At 33.7% G+C, this 22349-nt stretch overlaps 1 protein-coding gene across 2 annotated transcripts in view; it reads left to right on the top strand.

Annotated features, from left to right (window-relative positions):
- The window catches only part of LOC123870799, a 250773-nt gene that overhangs the window by 215537 nt on the left and 12887 nt on the right, over positions 1–22349 (top strand). Inside the window, exons 5-11 of one of the 2 annotated variants that reach the window (XM_045914241.1) lie at positions 19–160; positions 713–910; positions 6679–6786; positions 7441–7581; positions 9505–9657; positions 10850–10980; positions 12711–12785. In XM_045914241.1, the coding sequence (XP_045770197.1) occupies positions 19–160; positions 713–910; positions 6679–6786; positions 7441–7581; positions 9505–9657; positions 10850–10980; positions 12711–12785 (948 nt within the window). The remainder of the gene's footprint in view (positions 1–18; positions 161–712; positions 911–6678; positions 6787–7440; positions 7582–9504; positions 9658–10849; positions 10981–12710; positions 12786–22349) is intronic. The other variant, XM_045914242.1, reaches the window with a different exon arrangement.

Below are 22349 nucleotides of genomic sequence, written 5' to 3'. Positions count from 1 at the left end.
TGCGGTGACCTTATTCAGAACAAAGTCGAACCAACGATGGATGAAGCTACGGACGACGGTGCAGTTGAGTTCTGCGATCCAAAAGAAGCCGCCCTTGAAGAGAGAAGATTCCTTCCTTAAACGGTTTTCCACGCGACAAATACCAGAGACTCAGGAAACAGTGAGAACCAATACAAATTATAAGCAATTACCTAATTACGTATTTAGACATCCCCCATTTTTCAAATTATATTAATTAAAATTATAGAATGTAAAAGATCCTAAAGCTTAATTGCAATAATAGTAAAAACAAAACTTAAACATATAAAGCTCGCTTCAAATTTTTCACTATTAACGAATTGTGATCCCCGACACATTTTTATTAGAATTTGGCTGGACACTAATTATTTGTATTGGTCGGATAGTAATAACCGGTCTAATAAGAAAACTAGAAAAGAGCTTATAACTTTCAAACGGCTGAACCGATTTTCTTGGATTATAGCTCTAAGAACATTCTCGATCAAGCCACCTTTCAAGCAAAAAAACTAAATTAAAATCGGTTCATAAGTTTAGGAGCTATGATGCCACAGACAGATACACACGTCAAACTTATAACACCCTACTTTTTGGGTTGGGGGATAAAAAACATAAAATAATAAAAATTGCATCATATTGAAATCAAAGTTACTTTTAAAAATACTCAGATAGGTAACTCAATATATTTTTTCTTCAGGTAGAAGATACCGGTTCAGAAGGGGCAACAGGGGAGCATAGAGCAAGCAACCGTCAGAGGCGACGGAAAGTTCGAGTGCCTCGTACTGTTGTCAACCCAGATGAGAATTTCTACTTCTACTGGCTCTGGGTTATCACCATTTGCGTTCTGTACAACCTTTGGACCCTCATCGTGAGACAAAGCTTCCCCGAATTACAGGTAATTTACATTTCTTATTGCTACAATTTTATCATACAAAATTTAAATCGAAATCTACCAATTTATATCACAAAGAATAAAGTAAAACACTCGATCAAAAGGGGAAACAATTTAGTACCTACATATTTTTATTAAGCAGTATTTTAAGTATATTTTTATTGATTGGTAAAAGGATTTCTAATTGGGCCCCGTCTCGGCATACGGAGTACAGTATAGTATGATATCCAGAAATTGGCAGGCATTGATTGGATGCGAAAGATATGGAAGTATAGGCAACGTTGACGCTACTACGTCCAACAGTGGATACATGTTGGCTGTTGATGATAACGACTTCTTTTTAAATACTAAGCGCGATATTTGAATACGAAAAATTAGTGAATATGAAAACAATAAAGATATCCGATTTATTTCTATTCTTCTTTGACGTGTTATGTAATCTGTATCAAAAAAATAGAAAAGGCTAGAAAGGTTTCTAGAAAAAATATAAAAGGAATTCTAAGACTCAAACACTTGGCATTTCCCATGGATCAACAATTTCATCAAAAGAAAGTTTTCCCTACTGAGACCTTCATTATACTGCCTATTACTTTTTACTTTCATTTTTCTTCTGAGTACCATCTGTAAGTTCACAGAGAATATACGTTTTACTTTCTAAAACGTGTATTCTCTTCTATACATTTTTCTACGTAAATTTTTAAGTAGTACGTATTAGGTATAGATATATTGTGGAACGATTTATGTCCGCAGTTCGACAAAAGAGAAAATAAAGACTTGCTGAATAAACTGATCAAACGCCGTCTACAGGTGAATGAAATAATTAATTGAAAAGAAAGAAACGTATTACTCTGCTTTTATTGATCCAATATTATGTTTACTACGAAACTAGGTATGTAGGAGGTAGGTATTCGGATGTACTTATGGGTATTTGTTTGTCTAGAAAGTTTCTTTTTCAAAGTCGCAATAAACCTTTGAGCGTTGTGGCAATGATAGTGTATGAATTTTGTTTGTGATCCTCTCAAATTGTTATATTTTATTCGACATTCGCATTATCGGTCACCTATAAAAGTCGTTTAAAAATAGCAGCTATAAAAAAGTTGCAAACCGGAACATTGAGTATATTAGGTACACATACTGTACATATACATTTAAAAAACTTTTAGACCATTCAAATGTGATTTTCGATCACATTTCGATATTTTTGAATATAATAGGTTTAATAGATTGTGAATATAAATAAAATTATTTGGAGGAAGGTTTGATGTCCCAATAAGTACCTAAGTCCATTGCCAATCTGAACCAAGCTAAAACTAGTCAGTTTGTTACTATAAAATAATGGTATGGGAAAACCTTAATAAAGTATTGATCAATGTGAGTTTATCGTAGTTATTTTATGGTTCTATTTGTACGCTCCGACTAATCTAATTATCCTGAACCATTCTTGAACAGAATTTGTCAATGAACTCTAATAGTAAACAACATTTAACAACAGTTCACTGCAAATAATGACTCAAGGATCTGGCTGTTACAGCTTAATAAAGAGTTCGTTACTACTAGAACTTCGGAAGCACTAAACCACAATATCTGTAAAGAATACATCGCGCATGTCTGTTAGATCTAAATAAATAAATATATTTTTTTTAAACAAATTAAAAAGCTTAAAAGAAATTGAATAAAGTATATTTGTTTAACTGTTTGTCAGTTTGTTGGTCTGGACTAATCTTTGAAAAAACCGAATATCCCAACAAACTTTAAAGAGATATTTGCAGACAATTTTCGTAGGGATCTCTAATTTTTTTGAAAATAAAATATAGCCTATGTCACTCAGGTGTAATGTGGCTAGAAAGCCACAACCAAAGCAGAAACCGATTTTGAAAATTCTTTAACCAGTAGAAACTGGTTAAAGAACTTTCAAAATCGGTTCAGTAGTTCCAGAGTGTACTTCCTATAAACAAACTTAAACTTTTACCTCTTTATACTTTTAACTCTTTGATTTTCCTGGATAAAAAGTAGCCTATGTGCTAATCTAGGATATTATCTATCTCCATTATAAATTTCAGCCAAATCTATTCAATAGTTTTTGCGTGAAGGAGTAACAAACATACACACTCACATACTCGTACACACATAGTATACATACACACAGACTTTCGCCTTTATAATACCTATTAGTGTGAAGTATAGACCAGTACCTACTGTGAAAGTTATATAGTTTAAATAACTAAAGCATTTAACAGGATTCTCATTCCAGATATAGGATAACATTTTGCCGTCAAACTACATTCAAAGTAAGTTCTGCTCCACGATGCTCGAAGGCTTCATACGACTCGATAACCACAGATTGAGAAACCGCAAAGGCAATGGCTCTATTTACACTGCTGTGATGGGTTTGTTGATACACAAACTAAGGTAGATTGATCGTAGACTATTAATTATCACTGAGAAGATCTTAGGCTATGTTAGGTAATAGGTACCTCGTATTGTCTAATATCTACGTTTCCGAATTCGGCTCCGATTTAACAACTTCCGTAACACTCCTTAGGTAGGTACTCAGAGTTTGGAGGCCTTTTCGGGTCTAAAATGTGTTTTCAAATAGATATTGGGGTGAATAAAAAATGAATAAACTCTGGCGGTGGAGTGACCTCGTTGGGAACCCGAGACTGTATCATTAAGTGAGGCATCCGTTCCCTGTTTTTTTTTTTTGTGGTATTGACCCCCGCAGTGGTCCACAAAGTAAATAATCACTACCCTTGTAAATGCAAAAGTGTGTTTATTTGTTGGTTTATCCGTCTATGCCGCAACGTAGCAATGGATCGACATAATTTTAGCATGTAGTTAAAGACTTGAAGAGTGACAGGGTACTGTTTATCCGACAAGTGTAAATTAAAAATTTATAACACTCCCGAAAAGTGAAGCTTACAGCAACTAGAAAAGAGCTGATAACTTTCAAACGGCTGAGCCGATTTTCTTGGATTATAGCTAAGAACACTCTCGATCAAGTCACCTTTCAAACAAAAAAAAAACTAAATTAAAATCCGTTCATTAGTTTAGGAGTTACGATGCCACAGACAGATACACAGATACACACATACACACGTCAAACTTATACCACCCCTCTTTTTGGGTCAGGGGTTAAAAAATCTAAGTGATTATATAAAGATGCATTTGACGATTCAAAAGTACTTGTAAAAGTTTCATTGAATAAAAATGTTTTTATTTTATGGATGGTAATTTTACCTAATATTATAAAAATCATAATTGTTACTTTAACCTGAATTATTATGATAACTTAATAAGACCATTTAAGAAAATATTATAGGTGATATATGATAGGTATACCATACTTGTGTAGATATGAATTATTTTGAATATTTTACACGGACAAAAAAAATGTTACTTTATCGCCCTCAACACCTTTGAGGTTTTACGTAAATTATTATTAAAAATAATGAGGCAAAGTTCACATTTCATGTAGACGTGAACAACAATATAGGTACTCTTAATTGTTCTGTATTCCCACAAATGAACGCTGAGAATATCACAATTAAACTAACTTACATTATAACTACTCACGCCTGGAACTATAATTGCACAAAATTAATTAAATAACAAAGAAAATATAATGCTGAATTATTAAAGAAAAGCGTGAATTGCGTTTGTTCATAATATTATTACTAATAATCATTATTATTTTAAAGAAAAGTATGTAACGTTGCGAACAAAAGAAATTCAGGTTTTAAAAAAACCAGATGCGATATTATAGCAACTTTAAATAGAAAAAGCTTTAAAAATAAATAAAGGTACTCTGTAGTCGTGGGGTCAATTTTTGCATAGAATTTCAACAAAGTTGAAAAGATAAAACCAAGTTCAACAGACACGTTAACACTCACATACTAATTTCATCGTTCAGTGATAAAATAAAATTACAAATGTCTGATCTAATAAAATAAATTCCCAATATTTTAACATTTCATGTTTACTTTATTAATATTGTCGATCGAAACCACCCAAAAATTTATCAAAAAAAAAGTAAAACAACGTTTTATGACACGAGAAAGGAAAATATAAAACGTGGACTTTATGTAGCCGGTTACGAAGAAACGTAGACCCTCGTAGCGTTAACACATTTGTAGCGGCGCTACGCAGTATTTAGTAATTGAATTTACCAATTTCTCGTATATATCCAATTGAGTAACTTTTCGTGGGTCAAAAGGATGTTTGGATATCCTCTTTTATCACATAAACTTCCTTACACTTATATTCACTTACTAGAAGCTGTCTAACACTTTGCGAATGTGCTCACGTAATCTTTTAACAAACCAATACTAGAAAGAACACACCAAGTTTAATAAGTGAGTTAAAATTAAAACGACTTATCACACACAGTTGAATATTATCATCATCATGATCAACCCATGCAGGCTCACTACTAAGCACGGGTCTCCTCTCCGAATATGAAGGGTTTTACCATAGTCTACTAATGCTATCCAAGTGCGTATAGGCAAACTTCACTCACCTTTGAAAACACTATGGAAAATTCAGGCATGCAGGTTTTCTCACGATGTTTTCCTTCGCTTGCATTGCTTTAAACGCACATAACTCCGAAAAGTTAAAAGTGCGTGCCCGGGATCGAACCCCTGACCTGCTGAATAGGAGGCCGAGGTTTTAGCAACTAGGCTATGACAGTTTATCCCACAATAAAATATAAAATACTCAAATTCATCACAGAATATTTATAAAGTTATGATCAAGGCGGTTTTATCACTACTAATGATCCTTCCAAGTTAACCTATAGGAAGGAGATAGGTAGATTGCATGCCAAGAGGTTGGTGTAGTGAAGAAAAAAAGAAGTACCTATAATATAATAAACGGATATAAATTACATTCTACTTAGCAGTAAAATTACATAGATATCGATCGAACCGTCAACAGAATTCGCATTCTGCATACACTTGCAATTACATACATACAATCATAGTTGCCCAACCTAGATGAGGTCAAACATAAGTCATTTATATAAAACTGAACGCTGAACTCTACAAGAACTCTTTGGCAGTGAAAGATCATAAACAACAAAAATATGTACAGAAATGCCCTGAGGATTAGATAAAAAGTTACCCCATGTTCATTTTCTTTACCCGCGTACAAAAAGATTCTTTTATCTTCCAAGCGATCTTCGTTCTACCTATTTTTTATCGATGACAGGTTTCCGGTCAGGACTTTATCAAAGGAATTTCCACTAACCACAAAAACCAAAGCTTTCCGTTTTCACGAGATATATCTATCGCGTTTTTATATCAAATACCAACATGTTTTTATATTTACGTCACCTTATTACAAATAGTTAAATCTAGACATTTTTATAAGTCAAAGTTAAATCTTTAAAATTAACTACATATATCCACTAGGGATAAAACTTCTATAAGTATATGTCATTCTGCAATAATTTGCGGAATTTGATTTCCAATGGAAAAACTTGCAGAAATTGACTTGTCGTAGATATTTACACAGTGCAAGTCACTTGCAAGATCAGATTTCTGCAAGTTATTGCTAGTGGGTACGTAGCATTAAGTTCTTCAAAAAAACAAAATCAAATTTAACTTTTAGTTGATTTTATTTCCCGAAATGCCCGGTATTTTATGATCTTTAAATAATATATATTTTTTGTTTTAATAAATATATTAAATATTTTTGTTTTATATTTTGTCTATTTAAAATGTTCGTTCTTTGCCTCTATGGAGATAAACCAATATTATTTGTCCTATCCACAGATCATGTGCCACTACTTCTGGTTGACTTGTGATGGTATTGGAGATGTGGTGTTTGCATTGGATCTCGTAGTACAACTTCGGACTGGATACTTAGAACAAGGGCTCATGGTAAGCTGATCTGAAGAGTTTATTACCATAAAAAAATACGTGATCCGAACGGGCGTGGAAACATTTGAGGTATTTGAAAATGCTCACTAACTAATGAAACTAAGCTGTTTCAAAACGACTCGAGCTAACTCCGATAAAAAACATGGGTTTTGCCATAATATTATGCTTATTCATTCACCACTCAAAATAGGTGATATTTTAAAAAAGCTGAATGTTTGTAATTAACTCCTCTACCTCCCCTAAATATGGCAATGTAGAACTACTTGAGTAGTTTCATGATTTTTGAATTCTCGGTATAACCACTAGAATCTAGAATAGAACACTTAATAATACCTGGCACTGGCCTTTGGGGCAGTTTTAGGCGCTTGCCACTGTAAAACCGTGTTCACACAAACATGTATCATGAATCTTATGATTCGTCCCTTTTGACGTGACAACGTCTTATAATTCGATAGAGCCGGCTGCACGCACGAAAAAACATGACTCATGCGGCGTTACCTCGCTCTGAGGCGTTTCATGTAAGGCTTGAAGTACAAGCGAGAGCGCGGAACGAGCGACAAAGAAGCACAATCGGCCTTTGTTGTCACGTTCAACTATCGTCAGTAAACCGACTTTACACACAACCAATTTTTTTCAATGTTTTTATATCCTCAGGTTTATGATTCCAAGAAACTTGCCAAACATTACCTAAGGTCAAGAGCTTTTCTCCTGGACATTGCATCGTTAACACCTCTGGACCTCCTGCAGCTGAAGATTGGAACCAACCCTATCATACGTTTCCCAAGATTTCTTAAGGTAACTAAACCACTTTAATATAATTAAGGAATACTTTTTCTTTTTATATTTAAGGAACTGGTAAACAAAACGTTTTAATTGCATGAGATAAAATTTTACAGTAAGAACGAAAACTGAATGAAAGCTATTGAAACCTTACTGTAATTATAGCGTTATTGATCAAAATCACGCAACTTTAGCATAGTTTTAAGCCGTTTTGCTTGGAAATGAGTGCGAATTTGTATTCAATGAACAAAATCATGAACTTTGAACTCAATTTCAGTACAGGTTTAGGCTCTTTTGCTTGGAAATAAGTTTAGATTTGTATTTAGTGGACCAAAAACGTTCAGATCAAATATTAAAAAAAAATTGATCAGAAGTGTACCTAACTACTTACACCGTTCTGTTTGCCAGCTCCTCAGTTTACCATTAGTTTCTTTGCAGCAATTTCTATAACAAAAACGCTTCGTGATATTTATAGTCAAAGTTTTTATTCGTTCAAGTATCGTATAAAATTTTAGCTCGTAAAGTTAAGCCTTCCTTGATGAGTTGTAATTTTAATAGGTATATCTAGCAAATGAAGATATTAAATGCTTTCAATAAATTTGGTTTTGGTATTTTGTTCATTTATAAGTTTTTTTCAAAAGTCTTATTATGAGACAGTAAAATTTTCGTAGAGATCTCTAATTTGGATCTCTAAGGTTAAATAATTTTTAAAATCGGTTCAGTAGTTTTTGAGTTAACAAACAAATAATCAAATCTTTTCTGTTTCTAATATTGAATTTTCGATGAAAGCTCAGTTGGCTTGATTATGATTTGAAAGCTTTCAAAGTAGTTGGCACTTTCGGAAATTGTGATATATGATTCGTTTGATTGTTTAGAAAATGGCAATTTAAATTATTTGTACCTGCCATCTTTTAGCAAACAGACAGATAAATACATTTCTTGGGAATATATTATAATTATTATTTTATTAAGACGTAGTTGTACATTTTAGCAATAACGACGAAGACAATAAACCAAATTCCACGCCCATATCAATTAATGTACTAAATTTACATCAATTAATTCATGTGATGCTGCTTCAGAGCTCTAAATATCTTGAGCTTGTCATGAATATTCATATGAGTAATTACGTTGGGTTCTCGCACTTCAACGTCTACAGGTGTACATATTATGTCGTGTAAAAATCCGTAATAATCATTGCAGTGTAGGCAAGGTTGCTCTGAGGTTGAAATCTATACTTATGAGCGCACTTTGTCTTTGTTAACCGACTTCAAAAAAGGAGGAGGCTCTCAGTTCGTCGGAATCTTTTATTTTTTAATTTTATTTTTTATTTATGTTTACTCAAAAACGCCTGGACCGATTTGGATTTTTTTTGTTTAAAAGGGTATTTTTTTGTTTAAAAGGTTTTGTGTAAAAGGGTATATTGTGTAAAAGGGTATTACATTGCAGGTGGTCCTATATAAATTTGGTGAAGATTTGATGAATATCTTCGGAGATGGAGAACAGAACTCCTCAATGGATAAGAGCAAATTGCTCGCGATCAGTGTAATAGCTTAGTAAACAGTAGCGTTTTAACTTGGCATAACATATTATAGTACAGTGGGCCACTAAAAATTTTGAAATAAAAAAATTTCAAAAGAAAAATAAAACCGACTTCAAAAACCACAAACACTAAAAAGTAAAAAATAATGTTTGTTTCTACACGTGTAATGTATGTATTAAGTCAGGCGAGCTTCACACTTGGATTTTAGTTTCTTCTATTATGCTCGACCTAGACAAGTCGACAAGACTTAAGGGTGTTAAGAATCTATGTAAATATCTATAAGAGTTATATTGATAAAAAAATAAAAAAAATAAAGAAATATCACTTGCTTTCACGAAAAAAAACTCTATCTGAAACTGCTCTATCTACGAAACCAATAATTATTACGTCCACAGGTTTACAGAGCAGTCAGCTGTTACTACATGGTGGAATCCAGGACGGTGTACCCCAACTTCTGGCGGGTGATCAATCTCATTCACATTCTACTGATATTAGCACATTGGTTTGGTTGCTTTTACTTCCTGCTATCTGAAGCTGAAGGATTTCAGGTAAGTGAGAATTTCATTAACTTCCTTATCCTAACGACAACTTTAAGCTTGTATCTAATGGGCCGCCATGTTATTCTTTATTCTTTATTTATTTGCATTCATGTTTTACATCATAATAGAAAAAAATAATTATAATATTACAACATGAAGCCCCGTCAGGGCGCTGCAAAGTGATTACATATACATAAATAAAATGTCACGTATATAAAAATAAAAAAATAAAAATTAAAAAATGTTATGGATATTATCATATGTTTTGAAGCATGCTCGTAGGTTTCATTTTATCCAAAGGTAAACACCACGCCAATATAGTCGATGCTGCTACGATCGTGCATAATATTATTATGTGTGACACACATAAGCGCATGAATTTATCTTCACTTTTTATTTAAAAACTAATTTAGGAGCTTTAACTATCTGGAGTTTAATAATAATATTAGCTTTTGTCCTTATTATATCTACGAGTAATAAAAGTGAATGAAGTTGAATGAATTGGGTGTTTGTGGTTTTAAAACACACCTACCTTTGAAGCCTGGCTTTGCACAGACGAAATCGTGGGTAGCTGTTAATGTTCCATAAATACTCAAAAGGACTCTTATGATATTTTATTTGGAACTAAACACCAAAGGTGGTAGCTAGTTAATTTTCTGAAAAGCCAAAGAAATAACAAGCCAAGGTTTGTACTTATAAATTGCCACATCAAAACGACGCGCGACGTAAAACAAGAGATTGGCGCGTCAACAAAAGTCATTGAGTAAACTTTGGTTCACACTTCACACTTTGTTTTTATGGAAAGATGTAGGTACAATGTTTGAGAAAATTACTAGCTTGGCTTGGTATTCTTACCTCTAACTAACAACCTTAGTAAAGATAGTTAAAATCAGAAAAATTCTTTTCAAAAAACTGACTTACAAAGCCACTACAAAGTAAAAAAACATTTTTCTATTACTTACCGCGATTTCATGTTTCTTATTTTATTTTATTTTATTTTATTTACTCGACAATAATTTACGGTAGCAAATCAATAGACCGTAGATAGTATGAAGTTTGCATTCATTACACATTATTAAATAGGTATCAACGACGCACACCCCTCATTGAAAGACTGCTTTACTATATTATACTATAGGTAGGTATGTATTATGTACTAAAGTTGTATATACTTTCATTACTAATATCACAATTAATTCAGGGTGACTGGGCATATCCCCACCGGCCGGGTGACTACGCAACTCTGACCCGGAAGTATCTCGGATCCCTCTATTGGTCAACATTAACGCTAACCACAATCGGGGATTTACCGACGCCTGAAACGAACGCTGAGTAAGTAGTTGCATGAATCAATTTAATGTCTTGAAAAGTTAGACTGCGTTCACACGGCATTAACACCGCACGTTTTTGTGCAGGATAAATCTAACGGAATACGTAGTAGCGCATACATGGAGTGTAAAACTAAGCGTTTTCGCTTACAATTTTGGTTTTACTCTAGTTTCTAAAGAATTTGGCCCTAAATTACAAACTGAAGTTCGATTTTACCTACCCTAAAAACCTGACAAAATAAAAGATGTCCTAAGCCGTGCCTATCTACCTAATAGCCGTTTCAACCTAAAGAACGGCGAAATCCTTAAAAGTGGAAACATTGGTAGAACCGTTCCGTAAGTAGGTTTAACCTATGACGATAAAAAAGCTTATCAAGGAAACGACAGAAAGAAAGATGTGTTATTGTAACCAAAACAAAATAGAAATAAAACTTTTTTATTGGTTCTATACACAGTGTACCTACCTATGTGCCACATCGTTTCCGCTAAGATTGAAAAAAACATGCGATGTTAATGCCGTGTGAAATTAGTCTTATGTGTTGACTGTTGAGTTTGTAGAACGAGAAAGTTGAGAAAATTAAATTAAACGCTTGGATACACAAACGTGCGACGGAAACGTATCTTACGTAATTCCTAGAAGTTTTAATTCAAGTAACTCTATAAAGCTGTTAAAAGTAGATTAATGACTCGCTAAAACAAATGTAAACTTCATCATTCTTAAAAACAATTAAATAAAAATTTATAAAATAAAATTTAAGCCTTGATCGAACTGAAACTAATGATTTAGGTGATTAGAAATTAGAAAAAAAAGTATAAAAACAATAAAACATTGAAGCTAGGAAATATTACTATTATTGCTTTACGTACGAGAATAATATATCAGACTAATCAACATTGTAGACATCCATTTCCGACAGTAATCTAAAAAGTTAGAAAGTCATTACTCGTTCGAAATAAAATGTATTATTCTGAAACTTTGCACACATTTGACGTGTTCGTACATTGAATTTGTAATAAGGTTTTCATTATGAATTAAATTCAAAGCTTGCTCAAGTAAGAGTAACAAATATGCTAATCAACATGAAGCTTACACGAAATACGGCTCTGCAAGATTTATTCTGCTAATATAAGAATGCCTACATAAATAATATATTATCTTTGCGAACTAAGCTTTTCGGGGAATGGTAATATCTTGTTTACCAAGCCGACTTATATCTAGCTACTTCTAATAAAGAATATTTATCGAATTGATTCTCTAAAAAACTTAATAAGTATTTTTACTCGAAAGTTGTTAGTTGGAAATTGACAGAGCTCTCTTATAGAACTTTCTGAAATATACTTGTTTTATCATATATTCTGAACAAATTTGTTGAATTTTTACTGTTTATTTTGATACTTACCTGTTTTTATTGTAGATAGACAGTGGTCTGGAGATTAATTAGGTGGTTTAATTCAGACTCCAAATTAAACTAAAAGATTAAAAACTAGATAGCATTATTTTAAGACTAATCAATCATGTTTTAAGATTTGTAAACAATCGATTTAGCATTATTAACCATACTTTAGTACTGTTACTTTTAACTATAACCAGTTGCTAATTTAATAATAGAAAAACTAATATTCGAAATAAAATATTAACTAATAAAATAATACTTAAGTATAACTAATATTATAAGGAGTGTATGTGGTATCACTAACCGTCGTGTATATATAATTATGTATTATATTTACTAGCACTCATGGAGGTCCCAAATTTTTGCCGCGTCGGGGACTCAAGTCGCGACTTCTTCAGTTCAGATCAAACCGGGGGTATGTTAGAAACAGCTTGCAATTGGTCAGATCATGTCTTAGATAAATAAACAATAGCTTAGGTGTAAACTATCTGAAATTCAGTTGGTAAATTCTGATTTACATACGTTTTTTAAAACAAAGTGTATTTAAGAAACCTTATTGAAACGTTATTTCTCTTTTACAATTTTACCATCGGACCACTAAATACCGATAGACGACAGCTTATATTGCTAGCAACTAATTCATTAACCTCAAGCATGTTCTTGGAAATAACTAACGTTTATATAACTCAACCTAAACTAAGCTTACTTCCAATATTAACAATGGAATAAATATTCATAGGACAGTTTCCTAAGCTACAATATTCCTAAATAGGTACCTACTTAATTCAGAAATAACTATTAAGTGCTTATAAAGGCTTAATTTAACCAACAATAGATGGTATAACTAACTTGCTAACTAGTGCTGTAACCATGGATCGCAACGAACAATTTTTGCGAGTGTCAACCTTATGGTAGTTATATCTATTCGCTAAATACTATGTAAGAAAGTCGTAATTCGCCCTTCGCTGTACCTCTCTTAGGTATTTACTCGTAGACCAAAATTCGGCAACGCCTAGATCGACAGGTGTGGTATTTAGCTACTCTAAGTCCATGGTTTCATTCCACAACCAAGTCAAAATTGATATAATAATGTATGAATGACATGTCGCATCGCAAAAAAAATTAAGGATATTCTACATATTCTAGAATATTTATTTTGCAATGTGACATGTCATATTACCGTATCGCCCAGTTCGTAATTATTAGTTTATTCATAATACAATTTCTTGGATGAATTAAACAATAATAATCAAGTTTAATTCATGCAAATATAATTTTGACTGATTGTGGAAACATTTTTCAGAAAATACGCTCAGTGGTCTCTATTTCAAAAAATCTGAGAAATCTAGTGTAATTTTTATAAAGGCCTACCAAAGTAAGCATAGGTATCTAATAATTTTATGCGGAATAAACCAAGATAATGAGGGAATCACTTTAATATAAATATTTAATAGGAAGGTACTGACAATTGACATTATAATACCTCAAAAGGTGAAAAAGGTAGGTATTGAGATTGGTACCCATTATATTTTTTTCATATAGGTCACATCACTAGAAAGCCCATTCACATTTACAAAGGCTTAATTCGACTAACAATGGACGTTAATACTAGTACAATAAGCAGTCTATTTTGTAGACAGCACTCATACCGTATTTATCCCAAAGGTATTTACTAACTCAGCGAAACCACACAATATGTTATAAGCGCTTATATTTGGTCGAAGGGTGGTTTTGCTCATTTGCGATAACTTTCAACTGTGCCATGCCCCGTCCACATGATCCATAGATCAGTCAGTCAGCTTTTCCTTTTATATATTTAGAATAATAAATTAATAACAGTTGCATTTGTTTATTCGTTAAACCAACCAGTATAGATTTACAAAATTACGATGATTCTGGTTGTTACCTGGATCTAAACTTTTTTTTTTCTCTCGTCTGGCTTTACAGAGTATTTATTCGTCCAAGGCTTTACACTGATTAGCCAATGTCAAGTTTGTAGTTATTTACAAGTTAGGGAAACTATATGTACCTATAAGTATAGACTTCGTCTGTGCCGGCGCCCGCCGACATACGCGCGGCGCCCCTTTAGAGCGCTTCCCAGTCAGTTCCACCACCAAAAAACACCAGCAGAACACAAAAACCGGCCACTTCTCACAAAAAAACACTCCAAAAAGTCCCAACACACGCGCCAGCATACGCCACCACAAACGTAGTCGGATCTAAACTTAGAAATAGAATCACAGTTCCAGATTTACAAAATTTGTAGAGCGTTTTAATTAATATTCAAATTCCATTTTCAGTCGTAATTTGTATTCGGGGAGATTGAATTGATCATATCAGAACGGAAAGTCCCGACTTGGCTTGATCATGGATTTTCCTTTTCACATTTCCCGATAAGCCTTTCTAAGCCGCATTTTGATTCGTTGAACTAAATCTAAGGTCGCCTTAGTGACTTGAGCCGTATCGGTATGCTCGTATATTTACGTTTTGTGCATTAGTTAAAATAAAATTATAAAAGTAAGTATATGAATATAGATACCTATAATATTTCCCTTTTTAAAGATGCGTAGGTACTTACCAGGAGCATTTAGATGGTAATGTAACAATTTTGAATTCGGTTTCGAGTGCATTGCGACAATGCAATAATGCGGTGTCGACTGACCGGAGGAACATTCCCTTTTGTAGCACTCACTACAGCAATGTTCGAAGTTATATCATAACATCCTATGTAATGCTTGGCATGTGACGTAACTAAGTATGTATATTGTATACTCACTGATATTATGACGTAACGCTCGAATCTGCTGTCCCATTATTTACAAGCGAATACTCTGAGCCAATAAGTACGCACCTTTATGAAGAGCAAGTATATTATTTTCCTTTAAAAGATTTACTTATATAAAGACAACCACCAAGTAATCTAAAACAACAATGCTCATCTATAAACCAAAAGTTACAAGCTAAAATGTTATCTGATCAACTCCGTTTTATAGAAAAATTGATACAAGTATTATTTATTAATTCTGTGTTCCACGAGATATAATATGCACGTGGATATCTACATTATATAGAATATTCCTTAACAAAACCTTTACGGGCAATTAAGCGCGAAATAATCTGTGTTACGAATTACGATACAGGAACTACTGACATTATTTAAAAAATATGGAATAAATAAAGGAAAATATCTCTCCTAGCGCAAAATACTGTGTAACACGCAACCCTTTTATATAGAGGTTCCATAAATCTTAAATGTTGTTCTCTTTTTCCCACAGACTTTATGCACGGATCATAAAGCAATTCCGCTATAATAATTAATAGAAATCATTGATTTATAATGATAGAAATGATAGAACTAATTATATTATTACGAAACGTTCTAGCATGAAAGAAATGTTTAGGCACGCGTTGGATTTATATATTCACAAGCACTTACCTAATTCAATAAAATTACTATTTAGATAAATGCTCTGAATGCATCAATTCATATCATTAAAAATATATTTATTTTAGGTAATATGAGTACCTACGTAATCTAGAAATATAATTATTAAGTTGATCAGTTTGTGGAATAATTAACCTGCTAACAAACTTTGGATGGAACTATTTCACTTTAGGAAGTAAGTAACTTTTTATTTTTATAACTTTAACTAAGTATGTATGCAACTTTCTCTTCGGAGATTTTGTTGGCTATGGCTAAAGACCTGGCAGGGGGGGAGGTTTCTCCGCGTGTCCCTCTGACTAGCAGAGGGCACAGTGGACGAAGCGTAGGATGGGACGCGGGCGACGCGCGCGTCCCAGGGTCGGGGGACGCACTTCGTAGGTGCGTCCCGGAGGTGCGGTGGTGGGGACCGAGCAGGTCCCCGGTGGAGGGTCTGCCTCGGCAGACGTCGCTGGCTGGGTCGCGGTTGTTTGCTTCGGCGTTCCCGTGACCCAGTCGCCAGGCGACGCGCAGTAGCGCCGCTGGGGTTTAGTGGGTATTCCGGTCGCCTCTCGGCCGGCGAATCCCGCATACCCTCCTTCAGCTGGCTGGCTGCCTGGCTTCCGGGGGGGAGTCAACAAAAAAAAGTATGTATGCAACGCATGCCATGGAAGCTGGGACGATTTTTTTTAAACTCAAAAACTAGTTCTGTAGAAAATAAAATCGCTAGGTAGATACTTATGAATAAAAATCTTCTATGGCCAGTAAGTCGCTAAAGTGTAAAAGTAAGGTGCGAGTGTATCAAGATATTGCATTGAACATTAATAAATCTTCTTGTACGAAACTTAGAATTTATCTCATATAAAAAGAATTTTATATGAGACAAATTCTAAGTTTTGTAAACAAAATAATATAACTGTCTGGACGGTAGCGCGCGCCAGTCAGTCGGAGAGTCACATTATTATTAATATCATTTTCGTCGACTGTGTACCACACCACATCCATAAAACATTACAACTAAATAAACTCAGTCTTAGGTCAAAATACCACGGGTCTTTTTTTCAAAATATTTTATCAAAATCTGTACTAAATCGTATGGCCATTTTTTGCAAAATTGTAGGGAAGTACTTGTAAAATTAGGGATACCATTTATTGTTATAGCGCGAAAACAAAATATCGTGAGGATATCTAAGGAATGAAAAATTTTGGGTGACGCATTATTTTAGAAGATATTCAGAGATTATTTAACAGGGCTCTCTCCGTCACTCGCTTCATACAATCGTAGTTCCAATTTCATTTGAATATTAAGCAACCAAAGTCCATGTTTGCAGACATAATCTAGAAACTAATATCTGTGTCTGTGGTGTTTTAGATTTTTCTAAAAATATGTAGTTTTAAAATTACAGGGGCTGTATGTAAATTTTTAAGACCGCGTAACTTTGAAACCGAGCTTCAAATGAAATTGGAACTACGTTTGTATGAAGCGAGTGATGGAGAGACTCCTCTTAAAGTTGTGTTCGCATATTTTCACAAAACAATAGAGTCCACCCCACGGCCTAGTCATCGTGCGGTCGTTGATGTTTCAAGTTTTCAGCCGATTGGAGCGAAGTTTTTACGTGATAACTGATAACACAATAGGTATACAGTATAGGTACACAGTGCATGCATTTTGGAAGTGACCATGTTCGCAAGGTGTACTATAATATAATACGCCCCTGTAAAAGGCTACTATAAATAACGTGGGTGAAAGTGTAAAAATTGTCCGGTCTTATATCTGTAAGTTACGGCCAGGATGCTCCTCTCGACACCTATAAAATATCGTCTCGGTAAAAGCTATAAGAAATCCACTTTTACTTTATAGCCTCAGTAAAATTAATAATGATTAAGCCACTGGGCAACCATGTTTTGATTTGATAGCACTTTAAGAGGAGTTTATTCACTGCGCGCTCCAAACAAACGTAGATAGATAGATAGAAAATTTTATTGCACACAAAACATGAAATAACCAAGACAAAACAAAGAAACTAAAACTAAAAACAATTGTATGCAAAGGCGGGCTTATTGCTCAGAGCAATCTCCTCCAGGCAACCTTTGGTGAAATGAGGAAATGTTATTTGTTTCTCATTTGAATATTGGCCAATCAAGCTCAATAAGGTTTTGTAGACACGTTCTAGAAATTAATATACCTACCTATGTGTTTCAGATTTTTCTAAAAACACGAGATCAAAGATTTAACTTGAATAGAGCGCTGGGGAGCTGGCTAGGGAAACTTCTCTTAATGGTACCTACTCAGCTCAATTGGGCATTCTACGAATGTTTAGGTACTCGTAAATACTGATTTGTGTTTTGTCATTATGTAAATTTTGACATTATCGTTATCATTGGCGCAACTTAAATAGGACGCAAAAATTGCCATTCTTTTTGCTAACTAAATAAAGTAGTAGGTAAGCTATGAGAAAATGAATACCAGTAAAATAATACATGGAGTTCGTTAGCTATCAATATCACAGACCTACATTACGAGACGATTGCAAAGAAATTAGATGTGAGAGGATTTCTGAGCCCCAATCTATTTAATAATACCTAATATTTCCAAGAAAACTCCCACCATTAAGACATGAAATGAAATGTCATTTCAAGTTGCACAATTTGTGCCACTTATGATAAGTCAGGAGTATTCCACCAGTTGGAAAAGCAGATTTTACTGAGGAATGCCGGTCAGAAACTCAGTAGTTACACTTTTCAAAACGCAAAGTACATATTTAAACCAAAATAATATTATAATACAATGCTCAAGTAATGTAACTTTTATGATGAATGCAAACCAATTATTTCAATGCAACTTGTCAAGATATTCGTTAATTGTTTACCTTGACTTAATTGATCATGTAATTAAGGGTAGGATTACCTTCAATAAAATTACGTCGCAGAGGGAGCAAGTTATTGAATGGTTCCATTTCCAAATTTCGATTGTGACAATTATAATTCAGCCCATTTCAGCCTGATAAGATTTTTTTACCTGTTGGAATAAAAAATTACCCTTTTTAATATGGATTTGATTTTCAATCTTCTAATTTCCGATTATTGAGCAAAGGAAATTAAATTGTTTCTATATTAAGTTTACTTTGAAGCTGCGTCGACTACAAAGTGATCGGTTTATTTAATTTTCTCTAGGTACAACGTTAAGTCAGCCTTCCATTGCAAGCTACTAACGCTATAAAGATACAAATTTTTGCGACACTGTCAATACCATAAATATTTTCTCAATACGGGATCATGATTCGGATAACCTACTTAGAATTTTATTGAACTTTTATTGAATAAAAATATTTTGTATTTTGAGTTTTGAATTTTGAATTTTAGAATCTACTTAAGAGAAGGAACTAGGGTTCCTTCGCACTCCCCAGCACTTTCCATACAAAGGTAGTCTTGTTCTCATTTGAATACTAACCAATCAAACTCAATAAAATTCTGTAGAGGCTCTAGAATCAAATCAGGTCTGTGGTTTGTCAGATTTCCGTAAAATGTGCAGGTAGTTTCAAAGTTACTTGGGTTCAAAAATATACGTACTTAATCTTTTAGCCAACGATTTTGTTTCAAGATGCTCACGCCGCTGTCTACAAAATTACATTGAGTTTGATTTCTTAGTATTCAAATGACATCGAAACTGTAAAGTATGAAAAACACCTAGAAGCGCGCAGTAGATACTTCTCTTGAATGAAAATAGATACTTCCACGAATAATTCACGTAGGTAATAAGATAAATGTTTATGAGATAATAACATACTATTTTTATGGTATCCGGATATCAAACAAGCTGTTAAAAGCAAAATCTACAAATGCGGTTCTATAATGTGTTTGAGCTTATCTCTTTTAAAAGGATATTGAATTGAAGCTTTTATAAAAGTGACGCTTTATTAACTGTTTATTCTGGAAGAGTAATGATAGAGACCTCAGATTCCATTATCCGTATTACTTTTACGAAAATGGAACGAAATCTGGAAGAAAAAGCCTTAAAAATCGTAATATAAGGCTGCCCGAGAATCTTTTTCAAATTACATAATATACTTTATTTGTCACTAGAGAATGCCCGCGACTTCGTCCTTGTGGATTTAGGTTTTTGAAGATCCAGTGGGAACTGTTTGGTTTTCCGGTATAAAAAGTTTTCTATATCAATAACATGGACGCAAGCTACCTCGGTACCTTTCATACAAATCGGTTGAGCGGATGGGTCTTTACGAATCCGGTGGGAACTCTTTGATTTTCCGGGATAAAATGTCCGTCCCCGGGATATAAGCTAACTCTGTACCAAATTTCGTCAAAATCGGTTAAACTGTTGGGCCGTGTAAAGGTAGCAGACAGACAGACAGACAGCTAGACAGACAGACACACTTTTGCATTTATAATATTAGTATGGAAGTATGGATTGTATTCTCTAGAATATTTTTAGTAAAAGTCCTATTCGTAGGTACCATAATAATTATAATACTGTTAACGGAGCTAGCGAGTCGTATTCCTGAGAAAGTCAATATGATATCCAAGTCAAGGTACTAGCGCAAATATTTGCAATAACGACAACGTACGTGCATCGTCGAGCTCTTCTCTCATGATTGCTCGAAGCTACACCTATTCCCATATTATGGCTTTTTCCATTTATTGTAGGTAACAACGGTTCCTCTTCTATTATCACATTCTGAGCCCTGAATCTCTAGATCACACTTCACACTTCACACTAATATCATAATGGCGAAAGTTTGTGTGTATGTGTGTGTGTATGTTTGTATGTTTGTTACTCACGCAAAAACTACTGGACGAATTTGGCTGAAATTCAGAATGGAGATTGATAATATCCAGGATTAGCACATAGGCTACTTTTTATCCCGGAAAATCAAAGAGTTCCCACGGGATTTTGAAAAACCTAAATCCACGCGGACGAAGTCGCGGGCATCATCTAGTAACTTTTAAAGTTAACTAAAGTCTATAACTATCTATAAATTTGCCAAAGTTGTATGATTTTTGATTGGGAAATAAACTCATTGGTATGAAACGCACTCCGAATACACTCCTCTTAAATAAAGTGAGAGCGCGGGCAAGGCCAAAGCTATCCTCGACATAAAAAACCTTCTGGGGTGATGAAATCTGCTAGTAGTGCAGCCATATAGGGATCATTCTGTACCAAATAAAGTCGTGATGGTCTAAAAGAATGAGGATAATAAAGTTGTAGGTCTACAAGGAATATTGTGAACGTATTAGATGGACTGTGTGGAATTACATTTCGCTTTTCCACTTAATAATAAATAAATAAATAAAATAAACTAAACTAATAATAACTTAAACTAATAATTCCGTAACATATATTTTAAACATGTTTTTATATATTAAAAGTTTTAAGCTTGTTGGTTTTAAAGAAAATTAACATATTTTTCCAATTGTTTTTTTTTCCAACCCAAGTGATTCACTAACTCAGTTTCTGACACTGATTGATAGCCACTGAGCTCATTTTTGAATCCACTGAAGGTTTTCTATGAAAAAATATTTTGATATCACCCAGTGTTGCAGCAATGTAGAACCAACCAACCTCGGTGGCTAATATCACCTAGCTGGTCGTGTGCTTCGTTTAGGTGGCGATTTTTATACATTACTAGCTACCTGCCCCGACTTCACTCCGGTTGAACAATTAAATTATTATCGATATTAATTTGATACCTACATATCGTCGTAAGGGTGGCTCTTTCAAAATCAATGGTCGTATCCTACGAATAACGACACTGTTACAAAAGTCCTATCTACTTTTCAGGAAGAGCATTTTTGTATTTTATTTTAATACTTGAACATATTATGTTATGTAGTTTACAATGTTGGTAAAGGGTTTTGGGTTATTATAAAATAAAATAGTATAAAATAAGATAAAAATAGCCTTTATTTTCAAAAACATACGATAAGGATTAACATTATTTTAACATGAGATAAATATTACATTATTACAGATATTTTCTACAACTACTTATAAAGTATAGATTATAATCTAATTAGATAAACTACTAGGTTAGATTGGGTTATTAATAAATGAGTTTATTGGGCTTCAATTGCAAGCATTAAAATTGTCCCTCAGGACTTTATTCCACGGAACTGAATCGTTTCTATCGGGGCAATATAACATATTAAGTGCAGTTACGTCCGTTTTGATCGGAAAATGCGGTCGTAAAGCTTTTATGAAAAACAGCCACAAATGCCATAGTGGCTCTATTCCACGGAGTTGTACAAACCTATAAGTGCTAGACTGAGTTACAACTAAATGAAATACCTAAATATTTAACTAGTAGGTACTCATACACAAACTCACAAAATTTTTTGATACCTCATAAATTTTTTTAGAATAAATATTTAATTTGCGTAGCTATTTCCAGAAATCGCTGGCCCTCTTGGGAAAAATAAAATCAAAAAGTTATTTAAGATACTTTTTTTGCAAATGTACCATTAAAAACTTAAGGCTAGCCATATCTAATTGCTGTAGGTAGGTACAAATTATGCCCGCGTGAAGATGTGAATTCAGGATTC

Source organism: Maniola jurtina, chromosome 13 (genome assembly GCF_905333055.1).
Source record: "Maniola jurtina chromosome 13, ilManJurt1.1, whole genome shotgun sequence".
NCBI lineage: Eukaryota > Metazoa > Arthropoda > Insecta > Lepidoptera > Nymphalidae > Maniola > Maniola jurtina.
Note: the sequence above shows the minus strand (reverse complement) of the source record. Positions and strands in the feature narration are given on the sequence as shown.